Source organism: Pteropus alecto, unplaced genomic scaffold (genome assembly GCF_000325575.1).
Source record: "Pteropus alecto unplaced genomic scaffold, ASM32557v1 scaffold155, whole genome shotgun sequence".
NCBI classification, from domain to species: domain Eukaryota; kingdom Metazoa; phylum Chordata; class Mammalia; order Chiroptera; family Pteropodidae; genus Pteropus; species Pteropus alecto.
The window spans coordinates 13373500-13395652 of NW_006438113.1; the positions used below are offsets into that span (position 1 = coordinate 13373500).

Consider the following 22153-nt stretch of genomic DNA (forward strand, 5'->3'; position numbering starts at 1 on the left):
TGGGGACAGCCCTGCTGAAACAGCCCAGAACCCACCGCTTTTCCAGAAGCAGTGAGCTGGACCAAGCCCCGGCCTTCCCAAAGAAATATCATGGGTTTTATTTTCAAGGCAAGCCATGAGCGGTCTGGGAAATATCTGGACCCGGAGGCCCCCAGCGCCCCGTCAGCAGCCCCTTCCTCTGTCCTGTTTATTCTGCAGTGAGGGCACCTGGTCAAGGAAAGTAAACTTCCCCTCTTCCTCATCCATCCTTCCTGCAAGCCCAGCTCCCCTATCTCCCCTTCCTCTGAAAGCCACTCTTCTGGTGGGAGAAGCAACCAGGAAAAGTCAATCTGAAAGAAGCCAGTCAACAGGCTTAACGAACAAGGCGGCAAGGTTTGTGCTTAAGCAGAAGCTCTCCCCACCTCACCTGGTCTGGGCTCTCCAGCCGGATGCCTTCCAGCTTCCTCTGGTTTTCTAAGACTACTTCCTTTAGGTCATGCAACTCAGCACAGGCAGCGATGGCTCTGTCCACCTGGTACCAAGGACCAAGGCAGGGAAGAGGGGACAGCAGCAGGAAGGGAGCCAAGGAAAGATAAGATGGGGGAGAGAGAAGAGAGGAGAGAGACCGAATGATTAGCCGAGAAGGCGGGCGGGGGTATCAGAGAAGAAAGAGACCCCACCGGTGAGGGGAGTTCACTGCCCCTGCCCCAGCTCCTTGCTCAGCCCCCTTGCTCACCTCCTCCACCATCTTCCTTCCCTGGGGCACGGCATGGAGAAAGCTCTGGATCACCTGGAGTTGTTCCATGGGCAGTGGCTTGGTCTTCGGGGGAACAGCCCTGACAAGGAAGGGGGCAGTAGCATAATCAGCACTCCCACAGGCCTCTAGGCCAGCCCTGCTGTTGACACTCTCCCATTTACACAGCAACTGAGAAGCACCAGACTTACAGGTTCCAAGTCTTCCTCTCAAATCAGGTTGGGGGAGGCAAGGGGCATTTCCCCCACTGGGGAAACTAAGGCCCAGAAAAGTCAAGCGACTTTCTCCAGGTCACCCACCAAGTCTATGACAAACCAGAAAATGAACCCGAGATGCCCCCTTTGCAGCTCTGGCTCTGAGCTCCTGAGATGTCCCCAGCATACTGGGCAGCCACTTGAGGAACCGGGTCCCATGCCACTCACTCTGGCCTGGAGGCAGACCCGCTATGGTGAAACAGGATGAGAGTACCCAGGACCATGCCCAGGTTGGTCCTGCCCAAGCCTGTCTGGCAGCTGAAGAGGAGAGCAGGGGGAGACCCATGGGCATCACGGAGCAGCAGCAGGCTGGGAGTCTCCTGGGAAAATAACCATGAGTATCATGTAATGGCGTGACCCAGAAATCCCCCGGCTAAGGACCAAAGAGGGGTAGGGGGTTAGGACATAGGCCCACCCCATCCCACAGCCTGTGGCAAGATGGGGCCAAATAGGCAGCTCAGCCTTTTTCGCCAAACCCCAAAACCCAGTCTGCTCTACCTTCCCCCTGTTCCACCTGCCCCCAGGTTGTGCAGGCCCTGCCTCCTTCCCAGACCCTGGAGGAGATCAAGGAACTGTCTCTGAAAGCAAGAACTACTCAGAGGGAACAAGGCCATATCTAACAGCCCCGTAAAATATTAATTAAATAAGGTGACACCCTGAAGGGGTTGGAAGAGAAATACCACCAGGACTCAGTAAGTACCAGTGGAAGAGTCTAGAGGGTAAGAATTTTTAGCTCCAATAAAGAAATGAGGAACTTGAGGTCTAGCGAGTTCGGAAATTGTCCAAGATCACACAGCAAGTTAGCAGCCCGATCAGGGCCGAAGTCCCTGTACACACACACATACCCGACATACTCAACACCATCCCAGTACTCCAGTAAGTGCCGGGCTGTGTCATCAGAGGATGTGCAAATACTCATCCACACACAAACACACACAACCCCACCCTACATGTGAACACACACCACACACACAGAGATACACAGACGTGTACACACACACATACCCGACATACTCAACACCATCCACAACACAGAATGAGGACTTCTTCCGAGGAAATCCAGAGGCCACACCCACCCTGAGCATCTCCATGGAGACAGGGCCTAGACACACACCCACTCTCCAGGCCCTTGCCCCACTCCGTGCTCTCACCCCCGCTTACCCGGATGACACTGACAAAGGCATCAAACTGGGCTTCCAGCGGAGCCCCTTGTTCAGGCAGGGGCAGGCGGTGGTACCTGCCAGGTGACGGGGAGCAGCCCATCAGGCAGGCCACACACCCTGGGCATCCCCCTCCTCCCTGCATTCCCGTGGGAGATAGGCACGGGGAACTCAGCCCCACCTGCAGATGGTGAGACTGAGGCCACAGTGGAGGACAGGCCCAGAGAGCAACACGCCCAACACCCTGGGGTCCTGTGCAGAACTGGCCCTCGGTACCGGTAGGTGGGTTGCAGGAAGAGGGGCCGCTTGTACACCTCCTCGGTCACGTGCACATCATCCTCGCCCCGGATGGCCACAGTGTGCGGCTCCCCACGAAGGTCCTCGGTATTGTGGTACACTTGGTACGTGCTCTCACTCAGCTGGGCAAAGTCGTGGATCTACATGGAGGTATGAGGGCCAGAGGGCCATGATGGACCTTCAAGTCCCTCCCGGCCTTCCTGGCTGAGCTCTGGAGTGGCTAGGCCACACAGAGGCCACAGACAGGCTGCTTTTCCCCCAGGGGGAACTACATGGCCAGGGATGCTCTCTATGCCATGGGTGTCCTGAGGGTAGCCACCTATACACTGGGGTCAGGTAGGAAGGGCTCTGGGAGCTAGAGAGGAAGACTGGAAGGGAGATGGAGAGATGACCAGTGGCCAATGCGGCTTCAGCTCCTGCCCATGAAAGTCTCTGGCAGGGGCACTGTGACCACTCACACTCTATTTACACACCTCTGTGATGTGTCAACAGCCTCAGAGACCTTGATAAACTTTGTGGAGGAGGAGGACAGAGGAATCTCAGAAACAAAGGCCCATGAGAGAAGTGATTCACCCCAGGCCCCACAGCTCATGATGGGCTGAACTTCAGTCTTGGACTCCTAGTCGAGTGCTCTTTTCACTCCACCAGAACCCTTTCCAAATAGGGATGCTGAATGCAAAGCAGAAAAGCGGGGTGCAAAAGGAGCAGAGGCAAACAGAGCCGGAGGAATAGGAAGCCCTTCCTCTGGCTGCCTGTGAGCAGGCCTCGTAGCCAGCCACTCGTCCAAGCAGGACAGCAAAGTGGACGAGTGTGGGCTGGTGAGAGCCAAACTGGGCTGTGGGCTGGGGTCTCAACTCTGCTGCTGAGGCCTGCCAGGAAGGGAGCCTCTCGTCCATACCAGTGGCCCTCACCTCTTTCCGGATGGCCAGCTCTAAGCTCTCTGCCTGGACCCCAGGTCCAAGGCCCTGGAGGTTCTCGTGAAGGTTCTGCTTGTCTCGAGGTGTGTAGGGCACAAAGTCCTCATCAGCACGCAGAAACAGCACGGGCTCCTCCCGCACACAGAAGATGATGCACTCCTGCCAGGAGACCGAGGAGGAAGGACACCATCACCACTATCGGACATGGACATTCGCTCCACTGCTCCACCTCCAGGCCTTTGAGCAGGCTGTTCCCCCTCCTGAAGGGCCCATCACCCCATCCTGTCCCTGCAACCTGAATCTCACCCAAGAAACAAAGCTCAGCCCAAATGCTATCTGTTCCTGACCCTCTCTCCTCTCAAGTCCTTCATCTGAAGGTGCTAATTCCTGCTATGTAATAACATTATCATGAATACATCTTTTCTCCCTTCATAGACTACAGATTCCTTGCAGGTAGAATCATATCCTGGTCATGTTCACATCCCCACAATTCCTAGCATGGAGCCCTAGATAAATCAAGTACTCGAAAAGCATCAGTTGAAGAAATGAACACCTATTACCATCATGCAATTATTCATTCACTATGCATGGTACAGACTAAGGGAGATACGTGGGCAGACTCCACCCTGGAGGAACCTGCAGGAAAGCTGAGAAAATGGATTTGCACGGCTTACACCCCCCAGCCCACTCTGATTCACTCAAAGACTCTCCATCTTAACTGCAGGTCAAGTCAGACACTGGGAGCCCACGATGAGCCTGAAATCACAGTGGACCCTCAGCCTCTGTCCCGGAGACACTCAAAACCCCACCAAGAGAGAGGAGTCATTCAAAAGTAGCCCCCTGGAGTCCAGGTGTCTGGGTTTGGGTCCTGGGACAACACTCACGAGCTATGTCGCTTGTCCTCTCTGAGCCTGTTTCCTCCTCTATAAAATAGAATAGCTGCCCCACCCTCATAGGGTTGATGTGAAGATATAAGCATTAGCTGTGACCATCACCTCGGAGCTCTCTCATCATGACCTGGCCCCTCTTGTCACCCTGTCACCCTCCTCACTTCCTCCGAGGTCCTCGCAGTGGGCTTCTGACCTTGGGCTCCCAAGTCCACACAGGACAATGCAACAAACATTTGCCCAGAATCTCCCAACCATGCTGACTACAACGACCATCATGGTACTCAAGGCTTGACAGGGCCTGGTCCGGGTCACCAGCTGCCCTTCTCATCATGTGGCCCGGCCCCTCCAGAGCCTCTGAAGTTTCTCCTCCCAGGAATCCCTTTCTCCAGATTTGCAGGCGAGCCCCTGCCCGGAAAGTGATCATGCTTACCTTGTGTCCGTCCTTCTGGAGTTTCTGGAGGACCTGCCTGAACCCTGAGAGGCTGGGCTGTCCCATGCCAAATACGGTTAGCCCTCCCCGCACCTGCCGGAAGTTAGGGGCTCCACAGCTCCGCACAGTGCCCAGCACGTCCATCTTCTCAGCAACATCTCGCACTAGGAAGTAGCGTCCCTAGCAATGGGAGAGCCACAGGGGGTCACTCAGATGACTCGGGGACATCTTCTACAGGCAGGGCTCTATCCCAGGTCCCAGGGGATGGGGAGCAGGGAGATGGGGTGGGGAACACGGTCCTCAAGTTGTCTGCAGGCTCACAGAAAAAAAAAACAGATGAAAATACATGACCATCTGTGATCCTTGGCAGGCTGACACAGAGTGTAGGAAAAGAAAAGACGATTCCTCCTAAGGGGGAGTCTGAGAAGGCTTCATGTAGGAGGTGGCATCTGAGCCAGGCCTTGAAGAAGGAGAGCAGGGAGAGGCACTGCAGGGGCAGAAAACTGAAGTTGGCTGTAGAGCAAACCTGAAGCTCCCTGGAAGGAAGGCAAACGTCTCTTGCCCCCGGAGGAACTGGATGGAGAAGGGGCCTGAGTAGGGAGTCACAGGTGGGGCGGCAGGAATCAACCAGAGGAAAACTGTGCTAGCTTCCTAGGGCCCTACCGTTCTGAGGACGGGTAAGTTTTTCCCCTTCCTAGCTGGGGTGAACGAATGCCATAACTACTAAGAAAAGAGAAAAACACCATTTGGAAATCAGGAGAGAGTCGGGGAACCAGAAGAGTTCATTCCTGGACAAAAAGGAACCCTGAGCTCATCTTGTCCATCCCCCTGCCTTCAGTAGGACTGCATGGACATCGCTCACAGATAAGTGGGATCACTTCTTCCAGATGCCAAAAATTCCTAGCTACTCTTTCAGCAAATACAGTTTAATCATTATGATTATTCATACAGTCATTCACTCTTGACTATTTACTGACCACCTACATAGCACCTAAGCACTGTTCTGGGGCCGGGGGTAGCAGCAGTGAACAAGACCAGTGAAAAGTCACCTGTCCTTGTGGACTTTACTTTCCAGGGAATATTTAAAACAAAAAAAAAAAAGAAAGAAAGAGAGAGAGAGAGAGAGAGAGAGAGAGAGAGAGAGAGAGGAGTTAAGCCAAAGAAATCCTGAAACTTTGAAAGAGAAGGGGAGGGAGATCCCCAGCCTAGAAGAAGCAATTTGGGGCCTAGGGGCCTTTGTCCCCATCTGTGTTCTCCTGGTGCCCCGAAGGAGAGGCTCTGAAAAGGCTGGGGCCGGGCAGGGGATGGAAAGAGAAGAGCAGGGGCTCCACAAGGCAGGAGGAACAGGCCTCAGGAAACCACGGGGTGAGAAGAAGTGGGATTGGGACTCTGGAGGGTGGGGTGGGGACAGTAGGGAAAAAAGGAGAAACCCTGTGAGGAAGGAGGCTAGGAGGAGACAGGCCAAAAGGGTGAGGGGAGAATAGGACTGGACCTCACCTGAACCAGGTAGTGCTCAGGAGTAGTGTCCGAGAGCCGGCCCAGAGTGTAATGGGCCTTGAGCAGCTCATCATGGATCTGGAACTCCTCCTTGCAGTTGTACCTGCCAGGGGCAGACAGAGACCGAGTCAAGCAACTTTGTGGCCAGAGTCCTCTCCAACCTCACCAGACTCCACAGCAGGGCCCCCACCTCCCGCCCATGTGGCTACCCCTTTGTGGCAGAGACCGCCCCTTGTACCCCAATATCTACTCTCCCCTTCATCAGCAATAGAAGCTCGGAATTAGGACTGGGCCATCCAATTGAAGATTATATTTCCCAGACACCCCTGCAGCTAGTATGGTCATGTGATTAAGTTCTGGCCAATGGGATGTGAGGAAAAGTAATGTGTGCAACTTCTGCACCATTCCCTTAAAGGGAAGATGTGTGCCTTCTATGTTTCTCTCCTTCTCCCCGGCTAGATCCAGAAGTGATGGCAGGAAGTAGATGTCGATGACGGCGGAGTCACAAGAGAAGAGGAGCCTGGCTGATCGTGAAGTGGCCATATCAGACTGGTACACCTCTTGAACTTTTATGTGTGAGAAGTTTCTGTCTTCTGTAAGGTTTTCGATTCGGGGATTACTTTGCTCCTTCAGATTGTCTCTGAGAACATTCTCCACACTGACAATCTCACAGCACGGTTAGGCAATTCAGACACAGACTTGGGGGCCCCGTGGCCTGGGCATGAATCTACCTCCACTTAGTAACTCCATGCTCTTGGAGTTACTCACTCTCTCTGTAGCTCCACCCCAGTGATTCCCACCTCCTAGGGCTGCCGTGAGAATTCAATGCATTAATAAATGTAAGTGCTTAGCCCAGTGCCTTGGGCACAATAAGAACATATCAATAAAATTATTATTACCAGGAGTAATTCTACCTCCACACAGGGCCATTTCAAACGAAACCCACAGGTATAACTCTAGGTTTCTGCAGATGCTAAACCAGGGGGAAATCTGTGTACTCAGGACACAAAAAGCTTCTGTGCTGATTATAATAATGAATAAGACACTGCCTCCCAGAGTGCGCGATCTGGTGTCTGATCCTCTTCGCAAAAGAATCGCCTCTAGGAAAGGCAGGCTGCTGGAATGGGTGGGGCAGGGAGCACTAGACAAGGAGTCAAGAGACCTGGCTTCTCGCTACCAGCTCTGCCTCCATCTCACTGCATGGCCTGTGGTGAGCAAATCTTTTTACCCTCCGAAACTCAGTTTGTGTATGTAGGTCAGTTTTTGCATCTGATCAGGAGTCAGCAAAACTTCTATATCAAGAAACAAATGGTAAATAGTCGAGGCTTTAGAGGTCATCCAGTCTCTGTTGCAACTAACTTCAACTCTGCAGTTTAACTGTTAAGCATCCACAGACAATATGTCAATAAATGGGAATGGCAGTGTTCCAATAAAGCTTTATTTACAAAAACAGATGATGGGCTGTATTTGACCCACAGGATATAGTTGGCTGGTCCCTGTGTTGGATGATCTCTAAGGTCCCTTCCACCTCAAACACACTAGGAGTACTGCACTCATGGCTGGCTGTAGGAGGCAGGTACAAGACCATTATGATGGATTTTTACAGCAGGCCATTTTTCTGAGCGACATCACTTACTTAAATACTTTGAATATCATCTCCACGTGTCCTGATAAGGAAACTGAGGCTCAAGAAGGGAATAAATTCGCCCAAGATCATGAAGCAAGGAAGGCCCAGGACACACGTCTCCAATACTGCCCTCAAGGCTCAAACCTAGTTTTGTCATCTCTAGTAGACAGACTACATATTAAGTCTCTTTTATATAACATCTCCCCTCATTATGAACTCAGTAACTTATTATGATTATAATTTTCCTGTCAGGCCCCAAAGCTAGCAGGCCACATTTACCATTCACCCTCAGGTTTCCTTACACAGAAGGCCCCATCTGCTAGGTCTCTGCCAAACTTCTATGTGTGGAATATATTTAATCCTTAGCTCACTGTGTCCTATTCTCTGTGTCCTGACGGGCCCAGAGGCAAGGGAGAACAGTGGGCGGATTCGATGGAAGTCGAGGCTTTCCGACTCCCCAGGAGACAGATCCAATGCCCCTTCCATCTTTCTGGCCTTGGGCACCCAGCACCCGCTCATTCACTGGGCCCTTAAGGCAGGCACAGTTTCAGGGCCCCTTCCTGACCCTCTTCCTCTGGACGCACACAGTGTATCCAGGTCTCTCTCAAAATATGGTGCCAGAACGAACCCTCAGCCTCCTCTGAGACTGTCCCCAAAGGACCTAATTAGGACATTTGACCAACAGCTTCCAGCTTTTTCAGCCCAAGGCCCTTTAATGGCCTGGTGTTAACCTCAGTTTCCAACCATAATTACTGGTTGTGGGGAAAAAAATCTAAATTTTATGCATCTAAGTATATAAACTTCCTTTGAAAATGTTCAGCCAAAATTTATTTTCAAAAAAGTGTTTCCCCAGTCACTCTGCCCTCTCCACGCTCCCTGGCACTACGGACATAGTAAGTAACATAAGCTAAGACACCCACGACAGAGTCTCTGCCTAACCTCTCTGGGCCCCTGTGTCTTCATCCATGAAAGCGATTTGTAGACATTATGCCACCACCCCTCCGGGCAGCTCCCCCAGTCATGTCCTCCAGAGACATGGTCACATTACCCCTGCCACTCACGTGATCACGACAGGAGCCACCTTGTTAGGGATGATGGACTTGGCCTTACTGTTGTGCAAGCTCGTGGTCTGGAAGGAGTGGACGCTGACTGAGTGCCGCCCATCCATCGTGCCGCCACCCTGGAGTCCCTCGAAGGGGGCAGTGGCTGAGACTGTCTGCTGAGCTGTGCTGGCTGTTGTACCCATAGTCAACAGGCAGCCTCAGGACCCAAGACCTGTGGGGTGACAGGGTGTGTGTTCAAGGAAAGGGTGGGAAAAGCCAGGGAAGAAAGAAACCTAGCCCACCCCTCACCCCCATCGTATGTACAGATGCAAAATTTGAGGCCCAGAGAGAGCCAGCTCACCCTGCAGCTGGAGACGGATGGCAGGTGCGCCACCTACCACGTTTGCCAAGTGCCTGATATGTGCCTGGCCCTCTGCTGGTGCTTTGGGGTTATGGACATAGAGACATAAAGATGCAGCCCCAACCCCGTAGAGTTTACATTCCTCTGGCGAAAACAAGACAGTTAGGAAGGGGTTACCCTTCCAGACCAGGTCAGGACTGAGGGCTCTAGGTGACCAGGTCAGGCCAGGCCTTCCAAACTAGGAGAAGTAGAAGACCTGAGGGAGAACCAGGGGCAGGTGCAGCGGGAAGTCAGGCTTAGTCATAAAGAATCTGGGTGGGAACAGGATGCAAGAGGACATTCCATCCATGTATGTCACAAACTTAGGCCAGGGAGGTCCTGACTGGGTGAGCTCTCAGCAGATCAAGGGTCCAGTGAAAGCACCAGGCCCCCCTGAAATTGACATTAACATCATCATCAACCTCGACACCACTGACAAGCAAAGCTTCTGTCTCACATGAGGTCTGCTGGGCATCCTCTTGGAGAGCTCTTTCCCAGGTAAACACTTAAAGATGTACGCAAAAAATGGGCTACCCCGGGCAGTGTTGTTTATAACAAAAGACTGGAAACAACTTCCAGACAACAATAGGGGATTTGTTGAATAAATTATGGGACACCTCTAATGTGGAATGTTAAATGGTCATTAAAAATATCCTATTGACTGATGTGGAAAGACATCTCAGAAACAGGACTAGAAAGAGCAGGTCGCAAGGCAAGTTCAAACTACATCTTATGTTAATTCATGAAACTGTATTAGGAGAAAAGTCTGGGAGGACACACGCCAAGATGCTAATATGAATTATCACAAAGCGATGAGATCATAGGTAATTTTTATTTTCTCCTTTTTGCTTCTCTGAATTTTCTCATTTTTCTCCTCTGAATACTGGGAAATAAAGTTAAAGCTTATTTAAAACAAATAAGGAAATGGCTAGGGTACCTGTGAAGAGCTGCTAGAGGGTGTGGTGAATATTAGCTCTGGGGTCCAGACATGGGAGACAGAATTTTCCGAGAGCTCAGCAGCCACTGGCTCCCTGCGGCACTAATGGTCCAAGATAGGGAAAGGGAGGGACAAACCTACCCCCTACCACTCCCAACCCCATCTGCACTCTGAGATGGATCTACCCTGTACTCTAGAAGCACAGGGACAATAAGCAGTCCTTAGAACATGGCAACGCCCCTAGCCGCCTTCGGCTGAGCGTGAGCTGCTCTGCATCAGTGGCTACGATCTGCTCCAACCATCCACACTCCCCCACCCCGCCTGGCCCTCTCAAACCAGCAGCAGCACCTCTGGAAGTGGATGGTGGGGTCAGGGTCAGCAGCTCAGTCTGAATGCTGAGCTCTCCGCCTTTTCTCCCCTAGACCCTGAGTCAAAGTTCCTGGTCCAAGTCAGGTGCTCCCTGGGCTTCTCCCACAGCTACGTACTCAGGCTCCCCTCCCCAGAACCGCCTCGAGGGAATGACTAGCCTCATGCTTTCCCTCCGATTATCTTCTCAAACCACTACTGATCCCTCTCCCTCTTCAGTCTGGAAAGTGCTCCCTCCCTCCTTCTCACCCAGCCTTGTCATCCTTGAAAACTCCCAGAGCCTACATGACTGTTTTGTTAACACGCACACCTTGTGTTCATAGGAGCCCCACCATGACTCCACACCTGGCCCGATTTCTCTCTTTCTTTCTCTCTCTCTCTCGCTCTCTCTCGCTCTCTCTCTCTCATTCTCGCTCTCTCTCTCTCGCTCTCTCTAACTCTCCCTCTTTGGTCAAAGGTGGAGGGAATGAGCCTCTGTTCCTGAACAGAAACACAGGCAGCTCAGAGAGGGGGAGGGGAAGTTTCAGCAGAGCCAGAAACTTCTCTCTAGTTCTCTCCACTTTGCCTGCCATGGCAGGCTCCCAACGCGGTTCACCAAAGTCTCCCAGACCCCTCTCAGCAGTCTGGGCCAAGGAGGCATGGGTGGCAACAGCCTCCTCCAAGAACGTGGTTGGCTGTCTGGAAGGAGGGCATGACAAACAGGCAACAGCTGTCTACAGCTGCCTGCTCCCATTGGGCTGGGCTGGGCCCATCACCTCTATCCCTCCTCCCCCTCACCACCCCTACAGCTCCAGCTCCAGCTTCCCTCATCTCTTACAAGCGCCACAGGCAATAACAGGGCCCAGTCAGTCCCTGAAAGGGCATCAGGGAGAAAACACAAATGTGTAGAGCGGCAGTCCGCAGGAACGGGAGAAGGACAGCATCATTTGAAAGTTGACCTGCCTCCAAATGGGAGGACAGCATCATTTGAAAGTTGACCTGCCTCCAAAATGTCTAAAGGAGGGTGAAAGCCTGGGCACCCAGGCTTCTCTGCAACTCGCTCTCTCACTCTCTCTCTCTCTCTCTGAAATCTCTCTCAACCCTACCAGCCAGTAAGCCTCGCCAGCACTGAGCCTTCATCCTGCTGGCCATATGCTGTGGGATCTTGGGCAACTCCCTTCCCCTCTCTGGGCTTCGGTGTTCCCAGCCATAAAATGACAGTGTGGGACGAGATGGTCTGAGAGCCCCTTCCAGTTTTATAGCTGGTTGGCTTCTCAAGGTGAGGGTAGGCTTTACTATACCTCCATGGGAAAATATGCCTCTCTCTTCCCACAGATCTGGCTCCTAAGATTGGCAGTACTAGGGGTCAAATCTCTGCTATCCACTTCCAGGGCCAGGGGTCAGCAAGGGCAGGAGTGTCGGTGGGGTCCCTAGTGCTCAAGCCTCTGCTGGGGGAAAGTGAGGAGGATGGATTAGGATGAGACCAGACTAAAGGTTCTCATGAGCCTGGATGGTTTGTACACAATTATGCCTATATTTTCCTACCTCTAACTAAAAGCAAGCATTTCCTTCAATCACAAGTGAAGGGTGCCCTGTCGAGTCACAGAGCCTGGGATGTGGTCACCATAGAGGCTCACAGACATTTCACATCACACCTCAGTTGTGCAGGTATCTGGAACGCAGCCTGCACTCATCACTCCTTTCAAACCACAGTGATTACCAGACCCGGGTCCCCTGCCCACAGACCTGGGGTGACATAACTGGCCTATTTGGGACAACTCTGTGCCTGGTGGTTCTGGGCCCCCAAAGTGGGATCCCAGGTTCTCACAACTGAGTTTGACTCAAAAAGCTGGAGAACTCTGACGATCCTAGGGAGAAGCCTACCCTTGCCTTAAGAAGCCAGCTATAGCAAAGCTGCCATTTCATTTGCAAAGTGGGATCCTCAGCACTTAGGAGCATCAAAACAATCATGAGCACCTGGTGTCCTTCATGCGGGGCATGATCCATCTAGAACATACCTCAGCTTAATGCCTCCCTTGAAGCTAAGCAACAACAGCCTTGTCACTGATGTGCCTTCAAAAAATAAAATTATAACTTAACTTACCTAATGGATTATCTTGTTAATGCAATTAAGTAACTAAGGACATGTGTTACCACATACTGATTTGTTTTTAGTATTTGACAGCTCTCTAAATAAAATTTACTTCCTCTGTAAGCCCACATATTTTATTTTGTGCATTAAAAACATTCTTAGAAGAAGTCCACAAGCTTCTGCCAGATTGCTAGAGACATTCTTGGCAAATTTTTTTTAAAAAAAGAGGAACCCCTACTTTAAGGGAAGACTATGCCTCACCAAACACAGGCCTTCCTCCACCTTCTCCTTGGCTTCTGTTTATTAACATTTCAAAGCACCTACTATGCACTGGGTACCACACAGGGCGCTTTCCATCATATGGTCCCCCAACAACCGTGTAAGGTTGAGGCCTTAACTGTGTCCATTTTCAGATGAGGACAGCTGACCTTTAGTACGTGGCAGAAGTTGATAACTACTCCTCATCAGTTTGCCTTCTTGCCTCTTCATACTGGCCTTGGCAGCAAGAGCACCCCAACACTCTCCTCTCCCCCAGAATCTATACGACCCCCATTCAGGGTGCATACGGACCCTCATCCACTTCACTCTCTGCCAAAACACCCCAGACCTAGAGAGGCAGAGAGATTCATGGTTTCCCATGGAGGGTTGGAAAAATCTAGACTCCATTTCACACATGGTGACGAGCTAAGAAGCCACAGACTCATCTGGGCTGCAGCTATAACGGTATTTGAGAAAGTCCCACACACACACATGCTATCCTCCTGCCTCTGGGAAAACACAAGGCAGTTAAATCCTAAGAAGAAAGAAACTGCCATACAGAATCCTTGATGGATAAACACCACGTAACCTAGCAATTCCCTTCTCAGGTGACTGACAGAGAGAAATGAAAACATGTCCAGAGAAAGGCTTATATGTAGCAGCATTATTCATAATCTCCAAAAACTGAAATCGACCCACATGTCCATCAACTGGTGAACAGACGAACAAATCGGACACATTCTTACAATGGAATACTACTTAGTAATAAGAAGGAATAAGAAGGAACTACTGAGATTCACAATTGCATGGATGAATCTCAAAAAATATCACACTAAGAGAAATAAGTCAGGCCCCAAAGACTTCAAACTGTGTAGTCCCATCTATATGACATCCTAGAAAAGACAAAACTACAGGGGCAGAGAGCAGATCAATGGTTATCGGGTGCCAGGCCCATCAACCACACCGAGGCTCAAGGGCATCTTTTGGGGGATGGAACTGCTCCATATATTGAATGTGGTAGTTACACAACTATATACACTTGCCGGCACCAACCAAAGTGTAGCCTTAAATTGGGTAAATTTTACTGTATGGGATTTGCTTGAATAAATCTACTAAAAACATGAGGTGCTCCCCTGTCCTCTGTCCCACAGTGTGCTCGCCCCTCTAGTCACACCCTCATACCCAGCTCCACAACTCATCTGCTATACGACTTTGGCCAAGCTACCTCTCTGGGTCTCAGCTGCCACATCTGTGAAATTAGGCCATTAGCAGTACCACCCTCGTGGGGTTGTTGTGAAAGTTAAATAATATAATGTATTTCAAGTCCTCAGAATACGGCCTGGTCAGTGAGTGCTCAATAAAAGTCAGCTGTTACTAGACATTGCGGTGGGCATGCGGGGAGGACACTGAGCAGTTAGACAGTGAAGCTGGGCTGTGCAATACAGTAACCTCCAACCACACGTTGCTATGGAGCCCTCGAAATGGGGCGGGTCCACATTGGGATGTGTCACAAGAATATAATACACACTGGACTTCAAAGACTTAGTACGAAAGAAGTAAAATACCTCATTAGCAATTTATTATGTTGATTATATATGTCAAAATAGTATTTTGATATATTGTATTAAATAATATGTATTAAAATTAATTTCATCTATTTCTTTTTACTTTTTAACATGGCTTTTTAAAATGACACCCGTGGCTCACATTACATTTCTTCTGAACGGTGCTGCTGAGTCTCAAGTCCTTCATGGGCCTTGAGGGCACCCCTCAGCCAGCTCAGGGTCCTCACAGGTGAGCCCAATGCCTGCTGTAGGTAAGAACTTAATAACTATCTGTTCAAGGCATAAAGAAATCCGAGAAGCCAGTGCTAGCGTCCCCATTTAACAGAAAGGAAAGTGGGGACTCGCAGAGGCTGCGGGTGACTCTCCAACCTCCTCCCACCCAACTGGGGGACACAGTGGTATAAGCATGGATCTAGGGCTGAACACCGGCTGGTTCCCATCTCCACTATGTATTAATGCTATGACTTTGAGCACATGGCTTAACTTCTCAAAGTCTCAGTTTCCCTGTTACCTGAAGACCATAAGTGTACCTCCCTCACTGGACTGTACGACAATGAAATAAGTGAATGCGTGTGTAAAGCAACACCCTACACACACTGAGGGTCCAAACTTGTCACTTCCCTTAAGATCAGCCCGGGCCCTATGTTCCCTGCCCTTCTCCACATCTCCTCCCTGGTACCGGATCTGAGCCTCCCTGGCCAGGATGTGGGGCCTCACCCAGACACCTCCAATAAGAGGAAGGGTCTCAGGAGGAATGGTGGGCTGTCTCCTGGCTCTCGTCCCAGGAAAATGGCGAGTGGGGCCGGGCCACAGCAGCTGCCCGGCTCTGGTCACACACAATTATCACTCTCCCGTTTCGCTCTGTCCAGTGAGCCACTTAGGAAGATTTCCATCTGCCCCTGGCCTAAATCAAGAACCAGGAATGGGCAAGTCCTCTGTCCACTGCCTACAACCTGCCCACAGAAGAATGGGTTTGCACCACAAGTTGGCCCAGCCGCTCTGATCACTGGCCACCAGCCCCCGACTGGAGGGACTGCAACAGCCTCCAGTGGTCTCTCTCTTCCCTCCTGCCCCTCATACAGTCAATCCTCCATGGCGCAGCCAGGAGGACCTTTTAAAACCCCAGATCACACCACTGGCCCCGCTTCACTGCTTCCTCTTCTGTAAACTGGGGGTCATAAACCCTGTCTCGCCGCCCTTGAAGGTTGCTGTCAGTAACAGACAGAAAAACCACAAAGACACAAAACGCCCAGCAGGCTGTGCGAATGGAATGACCGTGGGAACACAGGCAACAGTAGGCAGAGGGCACTCGGGCCACGGACACGTCATTCCTCTCTCACCCTGGAGCGCAGGCCCTACCCCTGTCTCACCCCTCCCCTTGCCGTGATGCTTCAGGCGCCGGCCATGTCCTCCTCCTCCTCCTTCTTCCAATACCCCAGACCCACTCCTCATGAAGCTTTCACGCCCACCACTCCTTGAGTGCCTAGAACACCTTCAGCTTGTTCACGTGGTTGCTCCTACCTGTTGTCTGGGCTCAAATGTCACCTCCTCAGAGAGCCCTCTACCCCCATAGTCCTTCTCTATCTTAGAGCCCCTTTTTTTTCTTAACCAACTCGCTGACAAAATTATGTGTGTAGCATCAGTCTCCCCAACTTCCTAAGAGCAGGACGGCAACCTGCCTTGTTCACACCATGACCCAGCCCCAGAACAGCAGCTGGGGCCCAGCAGATGCTCAGGAAATATTCATGAAATGAACAGATGACCAACCTGAGGCCATCTGCAGTTTTCGAGACCCACGGAGGAGCAAGCACTGGGATCAAGGAGCAGGCCTCAGCCCTCGGCGAGAGGATGTGGGGGAAGCTGCTCCCACCCCACACTCCTCTCATGGCCCTCCTCCCCCACCCTCCCACATTCTACTCAGGTTTGAAGGTTAAAGCTCAGTTCCTCCAAAGAAGCCCTCTCTGACTACGCCCCCACCCCCACCTCTTAACTCCCACAGCCTGTGGTATCACAAAATGAGACACTCCATTCCTTTCCACTTCATGCTGTTCCCAGCAGGGGCCATCCTGTGTCCTTCCTGGCTTCGGCCGCCTGGCTCAGAGGAGGAGCTAGACACATAATTGCTGATGGAATGAATGGGCTCCGTCACTTTACCTCCCTACTCTGCCTGGCTCCTGTTGATGGAACCAAGGATGGTACTCGACAAGTAGGCACAAGATGAGAAAGATGTTTAAACATTACGGCACTTACTCCTGAGGGAGTGACTGAGTGTGGTATTTAGTTTCTTTTTTGCTTACCTATCACTTCTAAATTTCCTACCATAAACATGATTACTTTGGGAATGTTTAAAAAAAAAAAAGTACAGTTATTTGTAATAGTTTCAAAGTTGGACTAAGGTCATAGCTTCTCAGCCAGGGCATCCCCCAAGCCCCACCTCCGAAGCCCCCTGTGCTTCTCCATCTCCGTGCCTTTGTTCCCAGCCCAAGTGCCCCCTGCCTAATGTCATCTGTGTTCCCATGATAAGCACTCTATTCCTACAGCCTGGTGAGGTTTTTTGTGTCTTTGTGGTTTTTCTGTCTTTGATGACAACAACCCTCGGGAGAGGTGAGACAGGGTTTATGATGCCCCACCTTACAGAAGAGGAAACAGCTAACCAATGATGTGCATTTCCCTAGCCTGCGTGGCTAGATAGAAGCGGAGTCCTGGTTTTTGCCGCCTCAAAGGGGTTTGGGGGGCGCACCTAGACCTGTCCCTTCACAATCTCTGCCCCTCAGCCTCCTTCCCTTTAAAACAAGGATGAGATCAATTTAAAAAATAAAGCCATCTGGGATCTGGGACTGCAGGAGACCTTCACCCACTAAATTATATGTTCCTGAAATGTTTTTACTTTTTCTAAACTGAAAAAAAGTTTAAGACATTAAAATAGAAGGTGGAGGAGGGATATTTAGAAATACCGCCACCGAAGGGTGGCTTTGAGTTCCAGGCCTGCACACAGTGGGGAGCCTTTGAAAGTTCGAGTTCTGGCAGAAACGTGTCATCATTAAGACAATACCTCCAGGTGGGCTTGGAGCGGGAAGTGGACAAAGGTGGACAGGGTGACTGACTGGGCAGTGAGCTAAGGAGCCATGACAATTAGGGGCTGGCACAGGGCAGCAGCAAGATGGAGACCCCTGAGCTGGGAAGAGCTGCAGGTAAAGGGGCCAGACCTGCCCCTGGTTAGGGGTGAATAAGCCTCCCTGACGGGTAGAGGGCAAAAAAGGGACTCCTGCCTTTTCTGTGGCCGCAAAGACTGTGGCACTTGTCAGTCACCATGTGCTCCAAGCATAGGCCTGGACGCACCTGGAATTTGGGGTCCTAAGGAAGGAAAAGTGCCCTTTCCAGCACCCTAGTTGCCTGCCTCTAGGACTGGGGAGCCCCTCACTTCTGGAGCTCACCATGTAGGTCAGTTCTGCCTGATAGAAAGCTCTCAATGGGATCTTGGACTGGGGGAGGAAAGAAAAGGCTATAATGAACATTTTGAGAACACGTGGGAAAATCTGAATGTGGATTATATGTTGGATAAATAAGTTAACTTCCTTGTGTGTGATGATTGTGCATACGAGGAGAATGTCCTTGTTCTTAAGACATTCAGGCTGCCTTTCTGGCAGTGACGACCTCCCTGTGAGAACATGCTTCTCGCTAAGGAACTCCGTCATCCCTCTCCAGAAGAGAAGAGGAAACACAAAAAGTAGCACCTGGTGCAGAGTCCCAACTCCTGCTTCACAGATGTGAAACGCCCAGGGTGCTATGAAATCACCACCATCTTTAGCTATGCACAAACAGTAGTTTTGTGTGGTCACTCCGGCAGTGACGACCTCCCTGTGAGAACATGCTTCTCGCTAAGGAACTCCGTCATCCCTCTCCAGAAGAGAAGAGGAAACACAAAAAGTAGCACCTGGTGCAGAGTCCCAACTCCTGCTTCACAGATGTGAAACGCCCAGGGTGCTATGAAATCACCACCATCTTTAGCTACGCACAAACAGTAGTTTTGTGTGTTGGCTGTTCCACTGTCCTCTGTTAGCTACAGGAGGAAAAGCAAGGCTTACAGAAGGAAGCTCCTTTAGAAGGCAGCGGCACTAAAAGCACTGTGAAACAAGAGAGTAAAGAACCATCCCAGTAAACACATTTTAGATTAAAAAAAAGAGAGAGAGAGAGAGAGAGAGAGAGGCTGTAGTGCTTAGAGGTGCAGTATCTTGATGTCTGTGACCTTCATATGGGAGGGACGAAGGGTAGCAAGCACAAATGGAGCAAATTTAGCAACTGGTAAAGATAAACATGCATTTACTGTACTCTTCTTTCAACCTTTCTGTAGGCTTATAAACACATTTTAGATTAAAAAAGAGAGAGAGAGAGAGAGAGAGATGCAGGCTGTAGTGCTTAGAGGTGCAGTATCTTGATGTCTGTGACCTTCATATGGGAGGGACGAAGGGTAGCAAGCACAAATGGAGCAAATTTAGCAACTGGTAAAGATAAACATGCATTTACTGTACTCTTCTTTCAACCTTTCTGTAGGCTTGAAATTTTGTAAAATAAAAATCTGGAGCTAAGACATTTTTTAAACAAAATTTTAAAAAATTTTAAGTTGTCTTATGAGAAGCTAGTTTTCCACATATTTCTCCTGGTTCTCCACCTTGAAGACTCAGAGACCACGTCTCATCTGGAGGGAGAAATTTTGTAATCCATGAGCCAAAAGGGGTCATATGTGCAAATGGCTTGATCCTTGCAATTTCGACATTGTTTGACCTAATTAGCTGACAGTACTTAAAAACCAAGTGGTGGTGCCCCTGCAGGCCTCTGGAGGTCTGGTAGGGGAGGATGCTCTTGGTTTAACACTCCTTCTGGGGCATCCTGTCCACTTGTGTCATAGCACCTGTAGTCCTCCTTCATTGTCCCAAATCTTCGCATTCCTCAGCCTCCTGGCCGCTCTCCTATGAGTGAACCTGTCCTGCCCCTCAGGTCCCAGTAGCCCAGACACATGCCACATGCTCTGACCCCCTCAGAAGAGGTTGGCCCACTTCCGTTATTCTGACCACTGCCACTGGGCTGACTCTTAACCCCTCGAGAGCCTTTCTGCCCCTCTTCCTGTGCTGGGGCATGGGGCTTTCTGGTCCCAAGACAGGACTGACCTTCCCTCTGAGAAATCTCCCTGGGGGAGGGTCTGCAGTCCCCGAAGTGCTGGCCTAGCTGCTCAGCTTGGGAACATCCTCTAGTTTGATCGAAATGCCGAGGATGCCTTCACCTCCCACCCCTTCCCCGCCATCTGTATGAAACAAACCAGATGAGGAACAGGAACAGCTAGCTGAGCTCATGGCTGCCCAGAGCCAAGACCACAATCCCCATCTCCCTTGCAGCTACCTGGGGGCCTTGTGACTAATTCTAGCTAATGGAACGTATGGTGCAGTGTCACATGGCAAGTCCCAGGCTCCTTCCTATGAGCCCCCTTTCCTCCCTTCCTCCATTTTGCTGCCTGGAACACAGATGTGATCACTGAAGTTTCGCAGCTATCTCGAACCATGAGCACATGAAGCCACACCACACTCTAGGAATGGTGGAGATCTAATCCCCAAGGAATCCATGGCACGAACCCATCATACCAGGCATGGACCACAAAGCTCTGGACTTGGACAGGACATAGAAATAAACTCCCATTTTGTATAAACCACTGTTATTTGACTTTTCCTATTATCCATAGCCAAATGTGATCCTGACTAATGCACGCTGTTATTTTTAGGTGTGACCCTCAACGACCACACGCCACATGGCAACAGGACAGAACTTACTTTTTCCCCCTCTGGAGGGAGAACGTTGAGTTTCCCCTCTGGTGAAAGGCTGCACTGCAGGCTGGCAGTTCCATACCCGGGCACAGCAACGCCAGGATCCTGTGGACCCAGCCCACGCCAGGGCCCTGGGGGTTCACAGAATCAGGAGACATTGTCTCTGGCCACCAGGGCCCGCGGGGTAGCTGAGGAGATGCACACAGCTGGCCATTAGAGCCCCACTGGTTGCTAGACAGTGCAGTGCAGCAGATTTCCCCGAGTCAGCTGCAGAGATTTAGAAAGGTCTAAGCAGCTAGATGTTTGCTTCACGGTATAGACAGAGGCTTGGCCTCCATTGCTCCAAAAAGGCAGACAGAGCCTATAAGAGTCTCCCCTCTGAATTCTCTCCGTGTGCCTCTCAGGGCCTTTCCGAGCAGGGGAACTCCCTAGAAATCAAGAAGGTATCATCTGGATGGGAGGGACCCACCCTGCTGGTTCTTCCAGGGAAGAGCAGGAGTGTAAAAATCCCCAGAAAAGGTGCCAGTCAACTCTGGGAAGGGCAGCCATTTGGTTCCTGAGAAAGCCTGAAGCTCCCGTGCATCACCAGGTTCCAGATGGCCTGGGACTGAAGGTGGGGGAAGGACAGAACGCTGCAGAGAAGACCCTAGAGAGAATAGAGTTAAGGGTACCTGGACATGCTCACCTGCTCAGGTTCCAAGAAGTTGGGTATTTGGGCATTTCAAGGTCAGCAGAATCCTAGAGTCTCCTGAGACTCCACCTAGGGCCCTGGCCCTGCCAACACTCTCCTGGCTGCTTCCAGGGACTGTGCCCCAAAGGGCCAGTGGGAATTTATGTTTGAACCCCACTTCCAACCTCCAGCAATTTCACAGGGACCTTGAAGCATCATTTCAAGGAGCTGGGAAGAATCATGCCCCAATTCTAGGGTCTGTCCCCATCCCTTCCACCCCTGTGGCCTCTAGTCTAGACTCCCTTGCCTGGCATTTAAGACCCCCTTTCCCATCTTCATCACCCCTCAACCTTTTATGAAAGTACAATGTGGGAAACAGCCAGAAGCAGAGCTGCTGTGCTGGCTGCCAGCTCAGAAAGGTGGTTGCAGAGCCTCCTGCCTCCACATCCACCATGGGGCCCCTCCTAGGGAGATGCTGGCCAGAGACACTTACTTCTTGGACCTCCCAGGACACATCCAGCCCTTCCCTGCCTCCATGCTTATGCCCTCCCTGGTCCCAAAACTGGGAATGTCATTCCCACCCTCACCCCTTCACCCTACCCATCAACATCCATTGGAAATGCCCCATCCCCCTCCAAGCCTTTCAGCATACAGCCTGTGCCCCACACAACCCCGCCCTTGAACTCACGGGCCTGGCCCAAGATTTGGTAAGTACGTGCCTTATCTCCCCACTCTGATTCCAATGTTTCCCCAGGGCCCCCCGCAGGGTTGAACCACAATAGCTGTACGTTCCGAACGTCATTTTGCTAAATGAATTTCATATTCACTATCTCATTTCAGCTTCAGAACAACCCTATGAGAAAGGCAGAAGCACAGGCTACTGTGCCATTTAGCAGCTGAAAAAAAGTGAGGCTCATAAAGTTCACTAGGTAATATAATGACAAAGTGGACCTTTGATTTCACAACCAGGCTCTTTCTACTGCATCATCCAGCCATCACTCTCCCGTTTCTGCTGAAGCCACCCTCACACTTCCAATAGACACTGAGAAGCTTAAGCCAGAGACCTGGCAGAAGGCACAGAATAAGCTGGACCCAGGGAAGAATACCCCTTCCAGGGCCACAGCCTCTCACATACCCATGGAAGCCAGATGTAGGCGGTGGGGGCGTGGGGGTGGGGGCGGTAACAATGGAGCTAAAAATAGGGCAGGAGGCTGAGTGACCAGCT

The 22153-nt window shown here is 51.0% G+C and overlaps 1 protein-coding gene and 1 pseudogene across 1 annotated transcript in view; one reads left to right on the plus strand and one right to left on the minus strand.

The window, feature by feature from the left end:
- Positions 1 to 22153, minus strand: part of PALD1 (phosphatase domain containing, paladin 1) — a 73572-nt gene that overhangs the window by 29365 nt on the left and 22054 nt on the right. Inside the window, exons 2-10 of the mRNA XM_025049442.1 lie at positions 8867 to 9080; positions 6179 to 6281; positions 4682 to 4861; positions 3356 to 3520; positions 2424 to 2584; positions 2149 to 2224; positions 1156 to 1307; positions 716 to 815; positions 407 to 511 (exon numbers count right to left, since the gene is read on the minus strand). Of these exons, the coding sequence (XP_024905210.1) occupies positions 407 to 511; positions 716 to 815; positions 1156 to 1307; positions 2149 to 2224; positions 2424 to 2584; positions 3356 to 3520; positions 4682 to 4861; positions 6179 to 6281; positions 8867 to 9051 (1227 nt within the window). The 5' untranslated portion in view covers positions 9052 to 9080. The remainder of the gene's footprint in view (positions 1 to 406; positions 512 to 715; positions 816 to 1155; positions 1308 to 2148; positions 2225 to 2423; positions 2585 to 3355; positions 3521 to 4681; positions 4862 to 6178; positions 6282 to 8866; positions 9081 to 22153) is intronic.
- LOC102890899 lies at positions 18314 to 18564 on the plus strand (annotated as a pseudogene).